This window comes from Myodes glareolus, chromosome 2, assembly GCF_982192425.1.
Source record: "Myodes glareolus chromosome 2, mMyoGla1.1, whole genome shotgun sequence".
Classification (NCBI taxonomy): Eukaryota; Metazoa; Chordata; class Mammalia; order Rodentia; family Cricetidae; genus Myodes; species Myodes glareolus.
Genome location: NC_142027.1, coordinates 1,645,617 through 1,668,262, shown reverse-complemented (window position 1 = coordinate 1,668,262; position 22,646 = coordinate 1,645,617). Strand labels below are relative to the sequence as shown.

Below are 22,646 nucleotides of genomic sequence, written 5' to 3'. Positions count from 1 at the left end.
CAGTAGTTCAACCAAAATAGATCTGAGTAAAATGTGGCCCTGCCTAAGAGGACTGTTATTTTACTGGTTTTAAATATACACCCTGAGATAAAAGGTTTGGGAAATATTTGATGTGCCTAATATAAATCCCCAGTATCTGAAGTACATGGCCATAAACCCTGTTTCACTATTTTTAAAATAATTTTTTGAGATTTTAACTGTATCATATCTACATTCTCTTTCCTGTCTCCAAGCCTTACCATGACCCCTTATTATCTTCTTATTCATAGTCCATTTTTCTTTAACAACAATTGTGAATGTGACTTGTATTTGTCTGCAGGATTTCCCAAGTATGAAGGGATGGGTTGACTGCATTGCTCATTGAGTGTGTAATGGAATGTGCACAGAAAGGACCCTCTGCTTTGGATGAGGAACAGAGTATACTCTAGGAAAGTTGATGAATCTCTACTAAAATATAAACTTTGTGGACTAGAACCCGGTCTACTGGGCTGGAAGGCCAGAACAGGGAAGTACTGTGCTGTCTGGTGATTTCTGATCACCCATTAGGGGAGCTGATAATATTCTGAGGCCCAGCAGGGTGGCCTTAGCCAATGAGGTACTCTGAAAGTCTTAGCAATCAGGAATAGTAGTGGCAGGTAGGTTGCACATTCTTTCTAGGATTCTTCTCTACTTTTGTTGTGATAAATTGTAAGGAAGGCCATAAGCTATGCCATGCTGAGTGTAGGGTGTTCAGGGAAGGTCTGTTGAGCTATTCTTTCTGCTGGGATTTGGATGGACCATGAGTCAGGCTATGGTTATGTTGCTCTATGTAATGACCTGCACAGTGCTCCTTGTCCTCTGAGCCTCCCTGTGTATGGATTTCCTGTGGATAGGGAGACTGCAGCCCAACAATGGTATGGTAGGATATTATGCTAGTAATTTCACTGCCCAGTGTACAAACAGAGTCATGCTTTTGGTGTGCAGTGGGAAGACAGATTGGAAAACTGATAATCTGATTTCTAGAAGTTCTGAATATGCAGTCTACTTTCAAGTTTGTCTTATAAATGTTTTAAATAGTTTAAAAGCTGGTAGAACTATGGTGATATTGTCTTTTAGTAATACATGATTAAAATACCTCTAACTTTTTTCTACCACCAGCTGCAATGGTGTGATTCAGTGATGGTTAGTTCCAGGGGCAAAGGGAGTTTCTGAGCTGTGGAGGTTTCTTAGGTGTGTATGGTGTTGGGCAGGTAGATAGAGAAGAATCTACACGTTGTGCTATAATCCATTTGACAGGAAGTAGATATTATTCTATAGTGGGATTGGGCATCATTGGGGCTGGGTTTACCTGAAAACACCAGGAAGTCTAAAGGGCTGCAAAACCATAACAAGAGATCATCTGTTTTTGCAAAGAGGGCTCTAAAGCATGGGACCTCTCTGGAAGAAATACCAGTAGCTGGAGGGTTACAAACAACTGTTTCAGGGTCACTTTGAAGTAATTTTGTGAAAATTGTGAAGTCTTGACAAAGACATCTTGCTGCCTGGACCGTTTTCCAAAGTTCTTTTGTAACATTGGGGCATCCATTTTCAGTTTACAGGCCCATAGTGTCTGGCAGACTTTTCCATGAAGGAGAAAATTTCAAAGACAGTTCCACCTATAATGGCAGTTTTTCAGTCACCTTTATTTGTGTCCTTCAGAATGTCTAACAGACTCTTTCATGAAACAGGTACTGTCTCATCTTCTTTAGGCAACTTTAACAGTCATTTTTTGTAGGTCCTGCATGTGCAGTTTATACAACATACCATCAAGCAATCCAGGCAAGAGCAGTTTCTTGCCCAAATGGCTAGCCTTGTCACATTGAAGGCAAATTCCATAATGAGTTTCATCAATGCCCATCAAGCTCTCTGAAATAATAGGTGCTACCAGAAGGAGACATGTCTCACTGTCATGAAAAGGCCTGTTTTTAAAACATTTAAAATGCCATATTCTGTGTGTCTTTGAAAGATTTGAAGAATATCTCTCCATATGAAATATGTCTCTGTACATCTAGAAAGCCTAGCTAATATGACTCCAAATTTAACTATTATAAATGACTATCTATTGATTTGTATTTAACAAATACCTTAAACTGGAACAGAGATTCATTTAACAAAATTGACCTTAAATTTGTATCAATACACCAAAGTTTATTCAAATGCAAAATATTATTTCTATATCATATCCCCTTTAAATGTAAATAAACATTTATAAACAATATTTGGGAATTTTGGAGTAGTTTTCTCCAAACTGCTTTCTGCTTTTTATTGGGCTAAGTATTTTTGAGGGTTCATGGAACCTATCAGGGGATCTTGGTCCATCAAACCACCTTATTCTGGAAGGAATCAACAGGTTCTCATCCTCTGCAGAAACAAAAGCAGAACCTTTTTTTCCAAAGCAACATATCCTTAGACCCAAATTTTGAAGTCAAGATACCTTTAAACTATATATTGGTTTGGCTTAGCAGCCCATAAGATGAACTGTCTCTCTGTACTTAACTCATTCCCAATCAAAAAACTCAAAGAAAATACAATAATACACATAATCTATACTCTCTGTGTATTTCCCATCTTTACGTGGCTTATTTTTCTTACTGCTTTAATCTGTGACTGTCTTCTCTCTCCCAAGCTTGCTTACATTTATACACTGTGACCCATTTACAGGTCTTTTAATCTGAATCTGTTTATTTGCACATTTGTAATTATTTTCTGACCAGAAGCACGTTTTTAAAATGCTGAACAGGCATGGCTAGGACCAACTCCTTAGCCCTGCCTGCTTGTTCTACTTAGTCCAACATGATAGAGGTATGTTTATTGCCAGCTCTGTGAGCCATTCTCTGTGCCCCAGCTCCAGGGACTTGGTGCATCTATGTTTCCATTAAACAATTTGTAACATGGTGCACACAGATCCCATTTCAGTTCAGTACCTCCCAAAAGAGTCAGAGCTATTTGTGTCATCACGAAGCAGGAAAACCTTCCCTAAAGAAGCTGTGCATCAGTTGTTGCCAATGCTGAGTCAGGAAGATCTCTCTTATAGAGGCTGTGGCACCCTTGCTTGCTGTCAGCTAACAAAGCCCATCTGGAAAAATATGTGGCTTCCAAGAAGTCTTACTTAACTCTGTTCTTTTGTGTCTAGATTTTTTTAACTCTCAGGTTTTTTGTTGATGAAGTTGCCTCATTTTGACACCATTCTGTTGAGAGACGTTCTTTGTTTCCTTGGCTGTCCAGAAATAATTACACAGAAACTATATTGATTACAATGCTGCTTAGTCAATAGCTTTGTCTTCTTATTAAGTAACACTTACATCATAAATTAACCCATTTCTATTAATCTGTGTACTGCCAATGGTTGTGGCCTACCAGTTAGGTTCCATCCAGCATCTGTCTCCTTTGGCAGTTACATGGTATCTCCCTGACTCTCCTTTCTTTCACCTCTATCTTCGCTTGGAATTCCCACCTTGCTCTACCATGTGCTGCCATAAGCCCAAAGTAGTTTTTTTTGTATTAACCAATGGGAATAAAGCATATTTACAGCTTACAGAGGGGAATCCTATATCATCTTGGAAGCTACAACTGTATTGATCCTAGAAATTGCATAATCTTCTATTTTTGAAAAATAAGGAGCGCTTCTTAAAATGCTAAGCATTTCTTATGATCTTAAGCTGTGCCATTGGTAGAGTAAATATGGCCTGCATTCTTGCTCCATATATTATAATATGGCAGAGGCATATTTGCTGCCTCCAAGAGAAATGTACATTGCCCCATTTTCCTGCATATACGGGGTCTCAGTTGCCATTAGCAATCTGCTCACAAACCTTATAGTTGGTCCTCCAGGAAGATTCAGAATTTCCTCTGGCAGCACAGTCTGGAAAGCCAGCATTTTAAAATTTTCAGCTTTATTATTTATTTATTAATTTGTTATTTATTTATTAAAAATTTCCACCTTTGTCCTTGGCTTCTCAGTCAGCCCTCATTGACAGCCACATTTAGAGAGTCCAGTTTGATCACATGCTCCACCAGTTCCATTCCAGCTGGCCTTGGTGAGCTCCCATTAGATCAGTCACACCGTCTCAGTGGGTGGATGCACACCCCTCATGGTCCTGACTTCCTTGCTCATGTTCTCCCTCCTTCTGCTCCTCATTTGGACCTTGGGAGCTAAGTCCAGTGTTCCAATGTGGGTCTCTGTCTCTATCTCCATCCATTGCCACATGAAGGTTCTAAGGTGATATGCAAGATATTCATCAGTGTGGCTATGGGACAAGGCCAATTCAGGCACCCTCTCCTCTGCTGCCCAAGGAACAATCTGGGGACTTATCCTTGGACCTGGGGACCGCTCTAGAATCAAGTCTCTTGCAAACACTAAAATGGCTCCCTTAATTAAGATATTTACTTCCCTGCTCCCATATCCAACCATCCCTCATCCCATCCCTCCTATTCCCCCAAGCTTTCGCAAATTCTCCCCTTCTCCCATCTCCCCTTACATCCAACCCCCCCCACACACACACTCCCGTGCACCCAAGTGTTGCCTGGCAATCTTGTCTACTTCCAATATCTAGGAGGATAATTATATGAAAATCTTCAACTTTCTTTCTGCTACCTCTAAATCAGGAAAACTTCTCTAAAAGAAGCCGCAGCATTTTACCAGTAAGCAAAATCCATTAGGGGAAATAAATGTGGCTAAACTTCATTTTTTACTGTCTAGAATTCCTTTCCTAGCTCTCTAAGATTTTAAGTAGATTTTAGTTGGCTGCGTGGGCACCAGTTTGTTGTGGCAAGACACTTGTTAGTTCCCAGCTGCTCAGCTCCAAAGTAATCACACAGAAACTGTATTAATTACATCAGTGCTTAGCCCATTAGCTCTAGCTTCTTATTGGCTAATTCTTACATATTAATTTAATCAATTTCTATTAATTTGTGTATTGACAGGTGGCTGTGGCTTACCAGGTAAATTTCTCAGCATCTGTCTGTGATGGAGGAGGGTCATCTGTCTATGTGTCCTTTCATTGGTTAATAAAGAAACTGCCTTGGCCCTTTGATAGATCAGAAAATTAGGTAGGTGTAGTAATCAGAACAGAATGCTGGGAAGAAGGCAGTGAGACAGTCGCCATGACTCTCCTCTCCAAGACAGACACAGGTTAGGACCTTTCTTGGTAAGCCACCACCTCATGGTGCTACACAGATTACTAAATATGGGTTAAAGCAAGATGTGAGAATTAGCCAATAAGAGTCTGAAACTAATGGGCAAGGCATTGTTTAAATGAATACAGTTTGTGTGTTGTTATTTCTGGGTGTAAAGCTAGCCATGCGGGAGCCAGGCGGGAACGCAGCCCACTGCTCCTTCTACAACATGACTTCTCTCTAACTCTGCTTTCTTCCTTCTAGCATTCAGTTTAGTTTTTCCCACCTACCTAAGTTCTGTCCTAAAGCTGTGTTATAGTCCCAAAGCAGTATCTTTATTAACTAATGATAATCACAGCATAAAGAAAGGAATTCCACAATTTGAGTTTCTATTTCCTCAACCCATTTCCTGTTCTTTGTGCCTGCTATATTGTGGTTGAAACTAATCAGTCAACTTTCTTCTTTTGCTGTCATAACTTTCCACCATCGTAAACTCGATCACTAAATCACACAAGATTCAGTAGAATTTGCTGCTAATTGGTGCTAAGGTGGTTTGGTAGCCTACTGTTTTCATTTTTGTTTGTTATTTTTTGAAGACTAGGTTTGTCTGTGTAGCCCTAGCTGTCCTGAAAGTAGCTCTATATATCAGGCTGGCTTCAAACTCAGAGAACCTCTGACTCTGACTCCCAAATGCTGGGATGTAGTAAAGAGCTGCGGGCAGGCCTGCTTTTCGCCTCACCCAGCTCTTCCACGGCTAGCTTAGCCCCGGAAATAACAACACACAAATTGTATTCATTTAAGCACTGCCTGGCCCATTATCTCTAGAGAGTTAGTTACTGGCTAACTCTCACATCTTGATTAACCCATTTCTAACCACCTGTGTAGCATCTCGAGGTCGTGGCTTACCGGGAGAGATTTAGCATGTATGACCTGGTGGCTGGCTCCATGAGGTCTGCCTCATAGCCTTCTTCCCAGCATTCTGTTCTGTTTACTCCGCCTACCTAATTTTCTGTCCTATCAAGGGGCCAAGGCAGTCTCTTTATTGACCAATGAAAATAACACAATAGACAGATAACCCTCCTCCATCACTGGGATTAAAGGTGGGCTTTTTAGTTTTTATATTGTTGTATAGTGGTTTTGTTCCTATCAAGCATATGCTGTTGTACTGAGCTTCACCCATATCTTGAATTTTAAAATTTGACAGAGGGTATCATTATGTTTCCCCAGGATGGCATGTATTCATGACATTAATACTACCTGTGCCTTCTGTGTTATTGGATTGCAGATGTATAACCTTCCTGCCTGTTTTGTTTGTTTTGAATTTTTATTTTAAAAAGAGTATTATACCTGAATGCATGGATATGCACCATGTGAGTACCTGGTCTTTACATTCATCTAAAGATGGTATTAGAAACCTTGAACTTGAATAATGGATAGTTACTATTCCTCCATGTAAGTCCTTGAGCCCACCTCTATGCAAGACCAGGAGGACTCTTTACTGTTGAGCCATCTTTCCTGCTCTGTGTTTATTATTTGTAATCAGCATATTAATTTCTATTGATTTCATTTACCCATTTTTAATTTTTTAAAAACACAGTGCCTTTTAGTAAAATCTCATTTATGTTGCAGTTTAAGTTGGGGTACTTCAGTTTTCTGGTAGATGAATAAAGAGTTGAAGTGAATGTGTAACTGTTTGTAGAAACTTCAGAAAAAACCTATGAGTTATTTCTAGCTTTTATGCTTGTTTGATTGATTTTTTTTCCATGTAAAACAGGTATTTAACATATATTTCTGGCTGCCCTAGTAGTGATTGCATGGACTAGGCTGGTATTCAACTCAGAGGCAGACAGATATACATGCCTCTGCCTTCTGAGTGCAAAGATTAGAGAGTCATGATTCAATGCATCCAGCATTTTCATTTATTTTCTTTTTTGTAGTTAGGAATTAATCATTCATACAATTTTTTTTTATCTGTACTCTGTACTGATGTTCTGTTTATGCATCTTTCATTGTTGGTTAGTAAGCATTTCTCTTGCAAGGTTCTGAACCCATTCAAAGGGTTCAGAAATGGCAGAGGTGAACTTCCTATTCAGTTTGTTTCTAAAGTATCTTAGAGATTCAATAATGATGTCTTTGTCATGGAATAAGTATGGGAAGCACCAGAATTATATGACTACACTGTCAAAGAAGTATGCATTTACAGTGTTATCAAAATCATACTTTCTGTTGTTCACATGTATGGGATATTTTAGAATTCAGTGACCTATGATGACGTGCATGTCGACTTTACTTGGGACGAATGGGCTTTATTGGATCCTTCTCAGAAGAGTCTCTACAAAGATGTGATGGTAGAGACCTACAGAAACCTCACTACTATAGGTAAGGCTGTATTATCTTTCATGTTTCATATAAGGGGAGAACTATTCGATGGTTATTGGTGCTCTTTTTTAATATGATTGAGAAAGAAGAATGGGGTAAATGAATCATGCATGGTTGTAAGATTTGTTTCCAATGGTAACTTTAATTTTTTACAATTTTTAATATAAATCATACAATTTCTGGCATTCTATTTTAGGATACAGTTGGGAAGACCATAATTTTGAAGAACATTGTCAAAATTCTAGAAGACACGAAAGGTAATTTTCGTGTATAAGCTGATACAAATGTACCTCTGAAGAATTTGTAATGTATCCTATATGTTTTAAACAAAATCAACAGTGTAAATAATAAAGTGCATTGATGTTTATTAAATTCTCACAAAATCATATTCCTTAATTTTAGATAGGTGAACTACATTTGCAAGTTATTCTTTTAAGAAGGAAGTTAAGAAAACAATGTCTTAACCTATATTACCATTTGAATCATAGTACAATGAGAGCTATTGTATTATTGTAAAGTTGTTAATCCATTTATCTCATATTATTCATATTATAAAGGTATACATGTTGAATAGGTGATAAGTATATCTCTAAAACTATCTATTACACTAATATTCCATAGAAAAGGTAGTTTAACCCATATACTTATAACTGTGTTAAGTTTAGTGAGGGGGCATTTAGAGTTATGAATCAAGAGGCAGCTGTTGCCTTAATCCATATACCACAAGTCTATGAGGACAGAAAGTCAAACTGTGTGATCTCAATGAGGAAACCTTATATTTGTTATTCTTCCTTTACTAGGTACATCATTTATGACTCTGGATATAAGACACATGAGCATAGGGATGTGAAAAAATATAACATACCTCTCTCAGAACAAATAGAAAATATGTAGCAGTCCCCTTGTTGAGTATACTTATTGAATTTGATGTACCCGTATACAAGTAATTGGTTTTCTAGTTTCATTGTTAATATATCAACAAATTAACATTTCAGAAATGAACCATCAGTACAAGGACTGTGTAAATACTTCTGTGTGTCCTAGTTCACTTAGCAAATGTAGCATCACTTGCAGTATAGGAAATGTTATGAATACAATAAGAGTGGTAAAGTTCTGATTTTTTTCAGTTCTCTTCAAATACATGAAAAGTCTCATACAGAAAAAATGATTCTGTAAATGTGAGCCATGTATTAAAGGCTGTTTTCAGTTATCTTCAAAGATGAAAAGCAAGCCTTAATGAATGGGAAAAACAAGATTGTAAACATGGTGATAAAACCTTAACATATAATTCCTCTTTAAAATAAGACTAAATTGTAAAATTAATTTATTCAGATAAAAATATTCGACAATGTATTAAATGTAGTAATGCTTTCACATATACCATTATCATTGTAGGTATGAAAAAAGTCAAACTAGAAAAAAAAGTTCTGCATATTCTCAATGTGGTAAAACCTTTGCATGTGACAGTCATCTTCACAGTCATGAAAATACAAATACTAGATTAAAACCCTATGAAGGAAATGAGGGTGGTAATGCCTTTTCAAGTCACAGTCATCTTCAAATGCATAAAAGAACATGCACTGGAGAGAAGCCCTATGAATGTAAACAGTGTGGCAAAGACTTTGCCCATCATAGTCTTCTACAAAGTCATGAAAGAACCCATACTGGAGAGAAACCCTATGAATGTACTCAATGTGGTAAAGCCTTTGCAAAGCACTGTAATCTTCAAAAACATAAAAGAACCCATACTGGAGAGAAACCCTATGAATGTAATCAGTGTGGTAAAGCCTTTACACAGCACTGTAATCTTGAACGTCATGAAAGATCCCATACTGGAGAGAAACCCTATGAATGTAATCAATGTGGTAAAGCCTTTGCACATTACAGTAGTCTTCAAATACATAAAAGAACCCATACTGGAGAGAAACCCTATGAATGTAATCAGTGTGGTAAAGCATTTGCACAGCACAGTCATCTACAAAGTCATGAAAGAACCCATACTGGAGAGAAACCCTATGAATGCAATCAGTGTGGTAAAGCGTTTGCACAGCACAGTCATCTACAAAGTCATAAAAGAACACATTCTGGAGAGAAACCCTATGAATGTAATCAGTGTGGTAAAGCCTTTGCATGTCACTTTCCTCTCCAAACACATAAAAGAACCCATACTGGAGAGAAACACTATGAATGTAATCTGTGTGGTAAAGCCTTTGCACGTCACAGTCATCTACAAAGGCATGAAAGGACCCATACTGGAGAGAAGCCCTATGAATGTAATCAGTGTGGTAAAGCCTTTGCACATCACAGTCATCTACAAAGGCATGAAAGAACCCATACTGGAGAAAAGCCCTATGAATGTAATCAGTGTTGTAAAGCCTTTGCATGTCACTTTACTCTCCAAACACATAAAAGAACCCATACTGGAGAGAAGCCCTATGAATGTAATCAGTGTGGTAAAGCCTTTGCATGTCACAGTAGTCTTCGAAAACATAAAAGAACCCATACTGGAGAGAAACCCTATGAATGTAATCAGTGTGATAAAGCCTTTGCATGTCGCGATAGTCTTCGAAAACATAAAAGAACCCATACTGGAGAGAAACCCTATGAACGTAATCAGTGTGGTAAAGCCTTTGCATGTCACTTTACTCTCCAAACACATAAAAGAACCCATACTGGAGAGAAACCCTATGAATGTAATCAGTGTGGTAAAGCCTTTGCACAGTACGGTAATCTACAAAATCATGAAAGAATCCATACTGGAGAGAAACCCTATGAATGCAATCATTGTGGTAAAGCATTTGCACAGCACAGTGCTCTAAAAAGTCATGAAAGAACCCATATTGGAGAGAAAGCCTATGAATGTATTCAGTGTGGTAAAGCCTTTGCATGTCACAGTAATCTACAAAGTCATGAAAGAACCCATACTGTAAAGAAACCCTATGAATGTAATCAGTGTGGTAAAGCCTTTGCACATCACTCTACTCCCCAAACACATAAAAGAACCCATACTGGAGAGAAACCCTATGAATGAACAGTTGGGGTTACACCAAAAAAACCTTGTCTCAACAAAAGAATTAAAGTTAAATAAAAAAGGAAGAAATGAAGGGAAGACACTCACAAACATGCTAAATTGAGCTAGGAAAAGCCCATCAGGCCTCAACTCTACACAATGAGCTGAGTATAGACAACTGAGTAAAGCTGGAGCCAGAAGGTACTCTTGTCCAGGAAAAAGCTCATCAATTGCCTGCATGATGCTAAAAATATCAGCCTGGAAATCATACACACAAGTAACTCTATATGGACAGAACAGGTTATATTTAGGAATATATATGTATGTATATATATATGTATGCAATGATAATTAGTGACAATAGAGGCTATGGAAGGAGAGCCGGTAGAAATATATGGGAGCGTATAGAGGGAGAAATGTAATTAAATTATAATCCTCCAAACAAAAGCAAAAATAATTTTAAAACTTCCACTAAATATATAGAATGGATAAGGAAAATGTGGTACATTTTCACAATGGAGAATTACACAACAGAAAAAAAAATCTTGAGAATAACAAGCAAATAGATCTAGAAAACACCATATTGAGTGAGGTAACCCAGGCCCAGAAAGACAAATATCATATATACTCACTCATAAGTTGCTTTTAAACATAAAGCAAAGAAAACCTGCCTACAAATCACAATCCCAGAGAACCTTGACAACAATGAGGACCCTAATCTATATGGCAGTAGAAAAAGATAAGCTCTGAATAAATTGGGAGCATGGGAACCATGGGAGAGAGTAGAAGGGGAGTCGAGAGTTTGGGAGAAGAACAGAAAATGTAGAGCTCAATAAAATCAATCTTAAAAAAGACAATTAGAAAGAAAAGACAATTTGAAAAATCAGAAAAGTTTTCTTTATATTGATTATTATTATTTTGTTTTTTCAATACAGGGTTTTTCTGTTGCTTTGGAGCCTACCCTGAAAGTAGCTCTTGTAGACCAGGCTGGCCTCAAACTCACATTCATCTGCCTGCCTCTTTTTCCTGAGTGCTGGGTTTAGAGATGTGTGCCACACTGCCTGGCCTGGAAAACTTTTCTTGGTAAGATTGAAAAATCTTAGAAATCAGGTTTGTGATGATTTCTGCTGATAACATAAAGTTATTTTATGGTAAATTTAAAGTAAATTGATCACAAAATACTTATCTGTTTCCAAGCAAACAAAATTCCCAAGATCTAACTACATGACTATTTTATAGAGAAGTTCAGCACCCTGATTTACATTGCCTAGAGCAAAAAGAATCTCATCCTTTGCCCAAAGTTATAGAATTCATGAAGTAAGTTGTTAAAAACAAAAAAGAGTAAAACACACACAGACACACAAACAGAGAGAGAGAGAAAGAGACAGAGAGATAGGGAAAAACAGAGACAGGAAAACAGAGAGAGACAAAGGCAAAAGGCTTTCTTATATTTTTGTTGATGTAGGTGTGCCTTCTGTCTATGTGTTATTTTCATTGGTTAATAAAGAAACTGCCTTGGCCCTCTGATAGGACAGAAAATTAGGTAGGCAGACTAAACAGAACAGAATGCTGGGAAGAGGGCAATGAGGCAGACACCATGAAGCCAGCCTCCAGGTCAGACATGCTGAATCTTTTCCAGTAAGCCACCACGTCGTGGTGCTACACAGATTATTAGAAATTTGTTAATCAAGATGTGAGATTTAGCCAATAACTAACTCTCTACAGATAATGGGCCAGGCAGTGTTTAAATGAATACAATTTGTGTGTTGTTATTTCTGGGGCTAAGCTAGCCATGTGGGAGCCGGGCAGGATGAAAAGCAGGCTCCTTCACTACAAATGGCATCAATGTGTGGATAACTGAGTCCACAGAAAGCTTGAGAAAGCTTGGGAAAGAATAGAGTAAAGCATGTTTTCTTGTAGCAGCAATTTCTCGGGTCTGCTCTGCTTGCTAGAGGCAAGCAAGTACTCTCATCTAAGAGAGGCTTCCTGACTCAGCTTTAGCTTCAAAACCCTGCGGCTCTTTTAATAGGTTCTGCCACAAACACTTATACGGTGTTGATGAAAAGCTGAAGTCATGGTTTTCAGTTTTCAACCGTAGCAGGAAAAGAACTGCTCCATTTTAAAATGCTGGTTTTCTGGGCTTTCCTGCCAGGACAATCTCTGACGCTCTCAGGCAGGAAGTCCTACTGAGTGTGGTCTGTGAGCATAATGCTGCAGCTTGTATGATGGCAGGGACCTTGAACCGCCACAGAGTTGTGGCAAAAAAAAATGGCTGAAGCAGTTCCTTTGCCATGAGGCTGAAAAGCTAAGGAATGGGCTTAATCCAACCATCAAAGTCATGGTTTTAGACTCATGTGGTCAGAAAAAGAGAGATACAGTAAAGAGAGATTCAAAGATGAAAAAAAACTCTAAATGGTTTACTATGTGTTAAAAATATAGGCAAGCTAAAGGTTAAAGTTCTTAGGGTAAAAAAGGAAGAAAGAAAGTTGTTGGGTGTGGAGATACATACCTTTAATTTCAACACTTGGGAGGCAGAGGTAGATTGACCTCTGTGACTTCAAGGTGTGGTAGCACACTCCTTTAATCCCACCGTTGAAAGGCACAGCAAAGTGGATCTCTGTGAGTTCAAGGACAGCCTAGTCTACAGAATTATTCCAGGACAAAGATATACAGACAACCTGTCTCAAAAAGTAAAAGTAAAAATAAAAGAAATAGAAGTGAAAATAAAGCCTCATAAAGATGGAAATACATAGAGCATCTTTATACTGTATGCTACTATGATCTCTTTGAACTGTTTGAATGCTGAGAAAGGAGCAACAGCTGCTAAAAGATATTTGTTTATAAATGCTGCTGAACTAATCCAAGATAGATATTTTGAAAATATCTTGACTTTAAAATTTGGATCTAAGGTTATGATGCGTTGGAAAAGTTCTTCTTTTCTTTTCACAGAGGATGAGACCCTGTGGATTGCCTGTATCCCAACATGGTGTGATTGACCCCATCCCCCTGAAAGGTTGCTATGAATACCCTCAAGAAATTACTTTGCTCAACTGCTGACTAAGATGAATCTAGCACACAGTTTATACCATGAAAGACCTGATTAACAGCGCCCCTATACAGCAGGAAGAAGTTGGAGAGAAATAACTTCGTCCATATTCCCAAATATTGCTTATAAATGTTCTTTTACATTTAAAGGGGGATATGATATAGATATAAATAATTTGCATTGGTATGAATTTTAAGGTCAATTTTGTTATATATATATATATATTTCTAATCTTGATTGAGGTATCGTGATTATGTAGTTCATTTAAAAATGTAATGTATAATTAAAAAAGGTTGTTAATGGATAATCATTGATGATAGTCAAGATTGTAGTAATGTTAGTTTCATTTTGTAGATGTGCATTGATATATGTAAGATAGGCATTCTTCATATCTTTCAAAGACTACAGAACATGGCATTAAATGTTTTAATAAGTTAGGGCTTTTCATGACAATGAGACACATCTGCTCTTGGCAACACCAATCTACTTCAAAAGGAAGATGGGCATAAAAGGCTTCTTATGGAGTTTGATAGCCATTTGGGCAAGAAACTGCTCTTACCTGGACTGATGCATAGAGTAGACACAACGATCCCACACAGAGAGGACTGCTGAACTTGCCTAAGGGTGAGATGATCTGTCAGGGTTCCTGATTCATGAAAGAGTCTGCGAGACATTGTGCAGGACACAGCAGATAGTGACTGAACTGCCTTTGAAATTTCCTGTTTCATGGAAATGTTTCTAGATACTATGGTCTTGTAGGCTTAAGATGGATGCATCAACGGTACAAAAGAACTTTAGGTGACTGTACAGGCAGTGAGATGTCTCTGTCATTTCTGAATTTTTAGAAGTTGCTTATTTCTTATTTAATTAAGTAATATTATATCCATCTGGAGTCTTTGATAGAGTTGAAGAATGGTTAGTTTTCCTTAGTTATGATGCAAGATGAAATAGATATAAATATTGTAACTGTAGAGCGCCCGGATTGCCGCGCGCTCTCGGACCGGCGTTTCTCGCGGCTCCCCCTGGCACCTGCGTGATCTCGTCCCACCCCACGCACGAGCTCTCGGGCGACTGCCCAGCCTCTGGCCCGCAGCCTACGGCCCTTTCCTCCGTGGTCCAGCACCATGCTCTTCTACTCCTTTTTCAAATCCCTCGTGGGCAAGGATGTGGTCGTGGAACTCAAGAGTGACCTAAGCATCCGTGGAACCCTGCACTCCGTGGACCAGTATCTCAATATCAAACTGACGGCCATCAGTGTTACGGACCCTGAGAAATACCCGCACATGTTATCTGTCAAGAACTACTTCATCAGGGGCTCGGTGGTCCACTATGTGCAGCTGCCAGCAGACGAGGTGGACACACAGCTGCTGCAGGATGCAGCCAGGAAGGAAGCCCTCCAGCAGAAACAGTGATGCACCTCATCCCACCACCCCTTTCCCATTGGTGACCATAACTTGATGTCCAACAAAGGACAAGGACACCCTGCCCAGTCCTTCAGGTGTGTTTTGTTTTGTTAACAATTTATTTTTTTTTGAAATGAATGGATGAAAGGGATACTAGTGGGGGCAACTGCCCTCTGTTGACAAGGGAGGGTAAAGCTGGGAACTGAAATGTTCCTGGTCCCTCCCTCTCTTCCTTCCCTGGAGACAGGAGAGCTTCCTAGATCTTTTCAGGGCAACATGTGATACACTTGGGGAGAACTGAAAGAATCTGTCCCGCATCAGGAATAAAATTTATGATGGAAACTGAAAAAAAAATATTGTAACTGTAATTCTTGCTTGTTAACTGTTTTGTTATTTGTTATTTTACTATGTCAAAGTGAAAGCCTTTCTTTTTTTTAATAGAAAAAGGGGAAATAATATAGGTGGGCCTTCTGTCTATGTGTTATTTTCATTGGTTAATAAAGAAACTGCCTTGGCCCTCTGATAGGACAGAAAATTAGGTAGGCAGACTAAACGGAACAGAATGCTGAGAAGAGGGCAATGAGGCAGACGCCATGGAGCCAGCCACCAAGTCAGACATGCTGAATCTTTTCTGGTAAGCCACCACCTCGTGTTGCTACACAGATTATTAGAAATGGGTTAATCAAGATGTGAGAGTTAGCCAGTAACTAACTCTCTACAGATAATGGGCCAGGCAGTGTTTAAATGAATACAATTTGTGTGTTGTTATTTCTGGGGCTAAGCTAGCCGTGTGGGAGCTGGGCAGGATGAAAAGCAGGCCTGCCCGCAGCTCCTCACTACATTTTGTATTCTGAAACTTTTCATGCTGAAAATGTTTGCTATCAGTAGAATCGATTCTCATTTATCATCAACAGTCTCTCGATAAAACACCAAGTAAAGTTGAAGCATTCTCGTGTGCAACCTGCATTAGAACACAGGTAAGCAAGGCACATTTTAAAATGAAAATTTCAATAAAATGTGTCCATTTCTAAATTCAGGCAGCTAGAGTCTTCTGTTTTTGAACAAACCTGAGACTTTTCTCCCATGCATGGGAGATTTTAAACATTTCTCATAAGCAGAGAGTTTACTCTGTAAATTAATCTCCAGGGAAAAGGATTCATTATGTCAAGGAAAGACTAACTTCTGTGCCATAAAGGTACTAAAGTTGAACTAAAGATGTATGTCCTGGAAGACTAAAAGTTATTTTCTGTCGAACCATCCAGGTTTAGTTAAAGTAACATAAAGTTCATGTAAAAAAAAAACATCATTTGAACTAAATTTTTACCATTATAAAGATTAAATGACATTCATTTAACTGGAGATATTTTCAAGTAAAGTGTTAAAATATTAAGAAGTTGTTCTTGTGTCTGAGTCTATTGACCCTACTAATAAGTCCCTCACTTGTTTCCTAGATAAACATTTCCTGGAAATTTCTAGAAATCTCATGAAAAAAACACTGAACTTTTACATAGAAAGAAAATATTTAATTTTATGAACAGCCCAAGGGACCTAAGAGATTTATTTTAAAAGAGCAAACCTATCCAATGACTATTATTACTAGCATTATTATCAAATCTATGTTTCCATATTAAGGATTTGCAGTGTAATTTCAGAAGTCACAGAAATTCTTATAAAGTCACTTGACCGAGACACTCTCTTGAAAGCACCCACAGTTAGGTGTGGTTTATTCATTGTCTGAACACTAAATAAATTCCATATCTCCTTCATACTGATCATTAGATAATTCTTTTCTGCAGGGAAATAAAGACTCCTCGCATTATCTGAGAGATCACTGCAAAGGTGTCTTAGGCAGATACAGAGAGCAGTCTGACACTTTGGCTTCTGCCTCACTGCTGTGGCTAAGAATCAAAGCTCAGTGTTCTCACTATAAAACAAACTTGAATTGTATGCAGAGCTGGTGGATTGCTCTGAGTTGATAATTGAATAATGTACGTGTGCAGTCAAAACATCAGAATTCCCCCAAATATGTATAACTATTATGGGTATATCAAATGAAAATTAAAATGTCTAACTGTTACATATCTTAAAATATACAAAGTGATCAGTCCTGGAAACATACAAACAACATTAAATTAAATGGCCGTAGTTTGTAGTGTGTGTGTGTGTGTGTGTGTGTGTGTGTGTGTGTGTGTGTGTGTGTGTATGGAGTGAGAGAGAACTATAGTTCACATTACATGAGTATTTCCCATAAAGTTTTCTTTTATCATATTGTTTGGAAACATTTTAACTCACAGCTGGGCCCACCTTCTAATGAGTAGAAGTGAATAATAATAATATACAATTAGATTCTCCTAAAGTTTGTATAAATTCTATTTCATTTTAAACTCATCATAGTCAACCAAAATATAGTGTAGTGTTTGTGGTAGTCTTACAAAGGAAAAACAGTGAGAAATCATTGATAAAATCAAAATAAGTTGCTAGAAATGGCACAATTTTGACTTCTGGACTCCCCATCTCCTTGACTCTATGGACAAAGGCATAAACTCAAAAAGATGTCAGCACAGTGTTATAACTTGTAGATGGAAAGCTGCATTTCTACCTGTTCTACCTGGGTTTTCTTCTTGCTTTAAAATACCAATCTAGACCTCGATGCTGTGCTTTTCTGTGTATTGTTAGATGAATGTAATGCCTTTTAAGATGTTCATGTGCAAAGCGTCATTTCAAGAAAAGTAATTTTTAACACAAAAGCATTCCAAAAACACATCTTAAAGAGACTTTGGATGTCTACCAAGATGTTATATGGTGAATCAAGACCAGGTATAAATGCTGATGATGATAACAAGGAATTTTTTTGAAGTATCAGCATTGTTGTCAGGAATGTTTTAAACTTTAAACTCAATAAATAATGCTGTAGATGCATTATTATTTATATTGGAACTGTAGATGCATTATTATTTATATTCGAAATGTTCATTTGATGAATACCTCAAAAATATCTAATTAAAATTTATAAGAGAACAGAAAAAAGCAGTAATTTGAATTGTGAATACAAAAAGCATAAAAATTTTTTAGAAGAAACTTGAACGGAACAATAATTACTGGCATCTTTGTATTCCTTAAGTTTCAAAAATTCAGAAATATGTATATAAGATGTTTTAAAAGCATATATCATACATAAAATTGAAGGACTCTATCAAATTATGTTGTCCCGCGCTACCATCTCGCCAGCAAGAACGATGCGGCACACTTAGGATCTTTCTGCAGAAAAGCTTTAATGCGTCTTGAGAGAGAGAGAGCATAAGCTTCCAAAGCGGAGACCCAGAATGAGGGGAACCCGTCCCTTATATAGGAAACAGTCCTTGCTTCAGACGTGTCACTCTTGGATTGGTCCACTGCCCATCAACCCAGATGATGCCTCAGGAGTAGGCAGGGACAGCAGCAGTGGAAAGTTATTAAAGGCATGTGCTACAACACCTTGAACTCACAGAGATCTGTCTCTGCCTCCCAGGTATAGGGATTAAAGGTGTGTACTACCACACCTTGAGGTCACAGAGGTCAATCTGCCTCTGCCCCTTGATGTCAGAGGTTAATCTACCTCTGCCTCCCTTGTGTTGGGATTAAAGGTGTGTACTGCCACACCCTGAAGTCACAGAGGTCAACTACACAAAACAAAAACAGTCACTCTGAAATGCCTTGTTTCTTCAGTTTGTAGAAAAACCTTGTTTCATCTATTAATCCCTCTGCCAACATCTACCATAGAATTCTGAACATTGACAATACAATGTTCATTAGGAATTTATCTTAGAGTGTACAACTTTCCTGAGAGCACATTTCACATCCTTGTTCTGAAGGCTGTAGATCAAGGGGTTCAGCATGGGAATCACTACAGTGTAGAACACTGTGGCCACTTTGTTGGCATCCCCACTGTTTTCTGAAGTGGAAGAACAATAGATGGAAAGAATCATTCCATGGAAGACAATTATGGCTGTGAGATGAGAGGCGCAGGTAGAGAAAGCTTTTCACCTCCCCTCTGCAGAGCGCATTCTCAGGATGGTGATGAGGATAAACAAGTAGGAGGTGAAGATAATCACAGTACTCAAGCTCTCTTTGAAGGTGGCTATGACAAACAGCAGCACCTTATTAACAGTGACGTCAGAGCAAGCCAGTCTTAAGAGAGGAGGCAGATCACAGAAGAAGTGGTCTATCACATTTGAACTAAATGTCGGGATCTCAAGGGCTAAGCACAAGTGAATCAGAGAACACACTAGTGCACAGAGGTAGCAGCCAGACACCAGCACCATGCGGAGCTTTGGGGCCATGATGACCATGTACAGTAGTGGGTTACAAATGGCCACAAAGCAATCATAGGCCATCACAGCCAGAAGGAAGACTTCAGTGACTACACACGTGCAAAAAAGAAAGAATTGGACCATACATGCCAGGAAGGATATGGCTTTCTCCTTATTGAAGATGTTAGCCAGCATTTTGGGCACAATGGTGGAGGAGTAGCAGAAATCCACAAAGGACAGGTGGCTGAGGAAGAAGTACATGGGGGTGTGCAGTTGGGAGCTGACCTGAATCATGGCAGTCATGCCCAGGTTGGCCAAGACAGTCACCCCATGAATGAGAAGAAACACCAAGGAGAGGACAACACTCACCTCAGGGACATCTGAAAATCCTGGAGAACGAACTGTGCCACAGCAGTGCAGTTTTTCTCGAACATATGCTCCATTTAAAATTGGTTGGAGAAAAGAACCACATTATTTTTTGTGTGTGTTTTAAAATGTAGTTTAACCTCTTTCCTCTAAACAGATTCTGGATGTGGGGTTGTAGTAATTATCTGTAAAGATATAAGAAAATGTTTATCTCAATTTTTCCTTGACTAAGGCCTTGATAGTAGATATGCTTAAAGTCCACAGTTTAATTCAGAAATCACAGCAAAATGAAAATCTGTGCATTATACTTAATTAACTCATTAAGTTTTGTCAAAATTGTAAACATGACTTCAAATTAAAAAGAAATATTAATTATTATTTGTTAGTTAACTTATTTATCTCTAAAATTCAAGTTTAATTACCCATAATTCTTATCAGCCAATCTTTGAGATACCAGTACCCTGGGAAATGACTTCTACACTTGGAGCTAGCCTTCACTATCTCGCGAAAAATTTAAATAACTGATGTTATGAGTTATTGACTCTCCTAAGCTCTTTTAAAATAAAAGAACAGGTTTAGTTTCTAAGTTTTCAATTGTCTCTGTGAACTAATCAATCTTATTTGGTTAATTTCAAGATTTGTTTCAAGCCATGGTTCATAGAATAAATATTCTTGTTTGCCAACTTCCTTTTTAAATGAATGACTCTTTAGCGTTTTAATTAAATATCTTTTTAAAACAAGTATGTTACATTAAATATTTTGGGAAACTAATTAAAGATGTAGAGCGTGTCATTAAGACAATTGGCTGCTGATAAATGTAAGTTATTTGAGCTATTGTAATTTATAAATAAAGTGGAAAATTGAGTGTGATTAGAAAAATTTGTTAGACATGAAAAAACATATCATTTAATCTGATAAACTTGTTCAATTTATTGCACAGAGTAGGAGAGAATGGGAAAGGAAATTAAAAACTTGATGGATATAGGACAAACATTGTATACAAAAACTATATGATTTGATTTTGCCTCTGAACATAAATAATTTTATTCATATTATGATTCAATGAAGGATTTATAGCATGATCAGATTCTAAAGAAAACTTGCAGGCTATAGCTGTATAGGAAGTTGGAATGATTTAAGAACTTGAAATTCAAATATGCAGAAAGTCCCTCCATTGTGCACTTGCCTTGATCCTGATAGAAACATCCTTGAGGCACCAATAAGACATTTGTGGAGGAAAGAATATAGAGAACACCAGACACAAGCTTTTCTCAATTTATCACCTGATTTATAAGACATGAAGATATATTCATTAACATGTCTAATTTTAAGCACATGCCGTTGTTCTGCTTTGATGGGGATTAATTCCTCAAATGTAGAAGAAAGGTGAACATTTTTTCCTTCTCTGAGTTCAAAAGGAAACATAATTTTAAAAATTATTTACCATTAAAAGGGCTAATGATGAAAAAATTTCTTTCTGATTGCCTAAAAAGGCTACTTCTCTATTAGTAAGAAATGTGACACAAGAGGACATCTACCAGTGCCCAGGGCAGTTTCTGCTGTCACAGCAGTAAGGGAGCCTGGTAACGCCTAAGGGAAAGGCTGCTGATTTCCCCATGTACTTTAGATTTTACACTAGATACATTACATAAAGTATGAAACTGTCACTCGGCCTAGAGTTGGAAAAAATGCATAAGAGTGACATATCAAACATCTTTTCTAAAAACTGAAATAAATCCTCTCTTCTACTTCAGACAGGGTTCTTATGTCTATGCTCCTGTATGAACCATGCTGAGGGTATTTATTACTGCTATACTTTGTGTTTGATTGACTGGGAGAAAAACACTACACAGCATCTGCCATATGGAATGGGTGAGGTTCGCACGAGTGAGAAATAACTTAAACGACAGACAGACACTTTCGTCCATTTGTTCACACTGTTTCCCTCTCAGACCAGTAGCTGTCCTACGTCTTTCAGCAGAGCAAACAACATTTTCTGCAGAATTATCTCTTCCCAAGGAAGGAGTATATCTTCCTACTTGCATTCTCATAGCATGGTGTGTACTAATGCATACTCTAGCATCAAGGTATAAAACTCAAGTTTTAGACCAGCCTGGTACATAAAGGGAGTTCCTTCACAACCAGGACTGTGACACAAAGAATCTCTGTCTCAGACAAAACAAACAAACAAGAAATCAAAACGTAAAGAATAAAAAAGAAAACCCCCTTTTTATATGTTATAATGATATAATTATACAGTGAGGAAGATAATTCACCTTTCAAGTTCTCAGAAACTACTATTTTAGTATATTCCACTACAAAATAATGTATTTATCTAGATTCAACCAACCAACCTGCCAAACATGCTTTATGCCACCTTCTGCCTCTGGTCATTTTACTGCAGAAAATGCTACAGTCTTTATGTGTGTGTATTATCAAAATCTGTGATCCCAAGCTCCTGAAAACAAGCCCCGATCTCTATGGCACATCAGCGTGACAGCAAGGAAATCACTCCCTCTTGAGATTCAATTATAAGTATAATAAGATATAAAATGGGGAAATTAATCAGTATGGATCAGAGTATCATATGATAGCATAATTTAATTCAAGTTTCTTTCTTTTTCAGGGGTGGATGGATGGTTTAGAGATGGGCTTTCATTGTAGTTTTTGAAGCCTGTCCTGTAACCAGATCTTGTAGACCAGACTGTTCTGAAACCCAGAGAGATAAGCCTACCTCTTCCTCCTAAGTGCTGAGATTCAAGGCGTGCACCGCCTCTGTCTGGCTTCACAGTTCTTGATGAACAGTAAAGGTTATTCCTGAGCAATACCTCTGTGTAATATGTGAATAGGTGACATAAGATGACATGTTTGACCAGTCCACTACATATATAATAATGGGTGACAAGTCACCACAGACTTTCCCCAAAGAGCAGAGCGATGTAATAAATCCTGCTGAGTCCTCTCTACATCTTATGTAATAAACTTATATAAACTATTGTCATAATCCAAGTTTATAAAAC

The 22,646-nt window shown here is 37.9% G+C and overlaps 2 protein-coding genes and 2 pseudogenes across 2 annotated transcripts; 3 read left to right on the top strand and 1 right to left on the bottom strand.

Moving 5' to 3' along the window:
• Window positions 1-7,355: 7,355 nt before the first annotated feature.
• Window positions 7,356-7,773, top strand: LOC146894038 (zinc finger protein 431-like; annotated as a pseudogene).
• A 1,162-nt stretch (window positions 7,774-8,935) lies between these two features.
• LOC148122876 (uncharacterized) lies at window positions 8,936-10,527 on the top strand. The gene is given in 2 exon segments (XM_087898303.1): window positions 8,936-10,363; window positions 10,365-10,527. Coding segments are annotated over 2 exon segments (1,368 nt in total). The 5' UTR covers window positions 8,936-9,073; the 3' UTR covers window positions 10,443-10,527.
• A 4,138-nt stretch (window positions 10,528-14,665) lies between these two features.
• Window positions 14,666-15,325, top strand: LOC146895760 (U6 snRNA-associated Sm-like protein LSm2). The gene has a single exon (XM_087898532.1). It carries the CDS (start codon window positions 14,693-14,695, stop codon window positions 14,978-14,980), a length of 288 nt encoding a protein of 95 aa, XP_087754658.1. The 5' UTR covers window positions 14,666-14,692; the 3' UTR covers window positions 14,981-15,325.
• Window positions 15,326-18,759: 3,434 nt separating this feature from the next.
• Window positions 18,760-19,694, bottom strand: LOC148122875 (olfactory receptor 5L1-like; annotated as a pseudogene).
• Between the last annotated feature and the right edge of the window lie 2,952 nt (window positions 19,695-22,646).

Excerpts from the sequence above, each read along its gene's own strand:
- LOC146895760 (XM_087898532.1), top strand. The coding sequence starts at position 14,693 with ATGCTCTTCTACTCCTTTTTCAAATCCCTCGTGGGCAAGGATGTGGTC.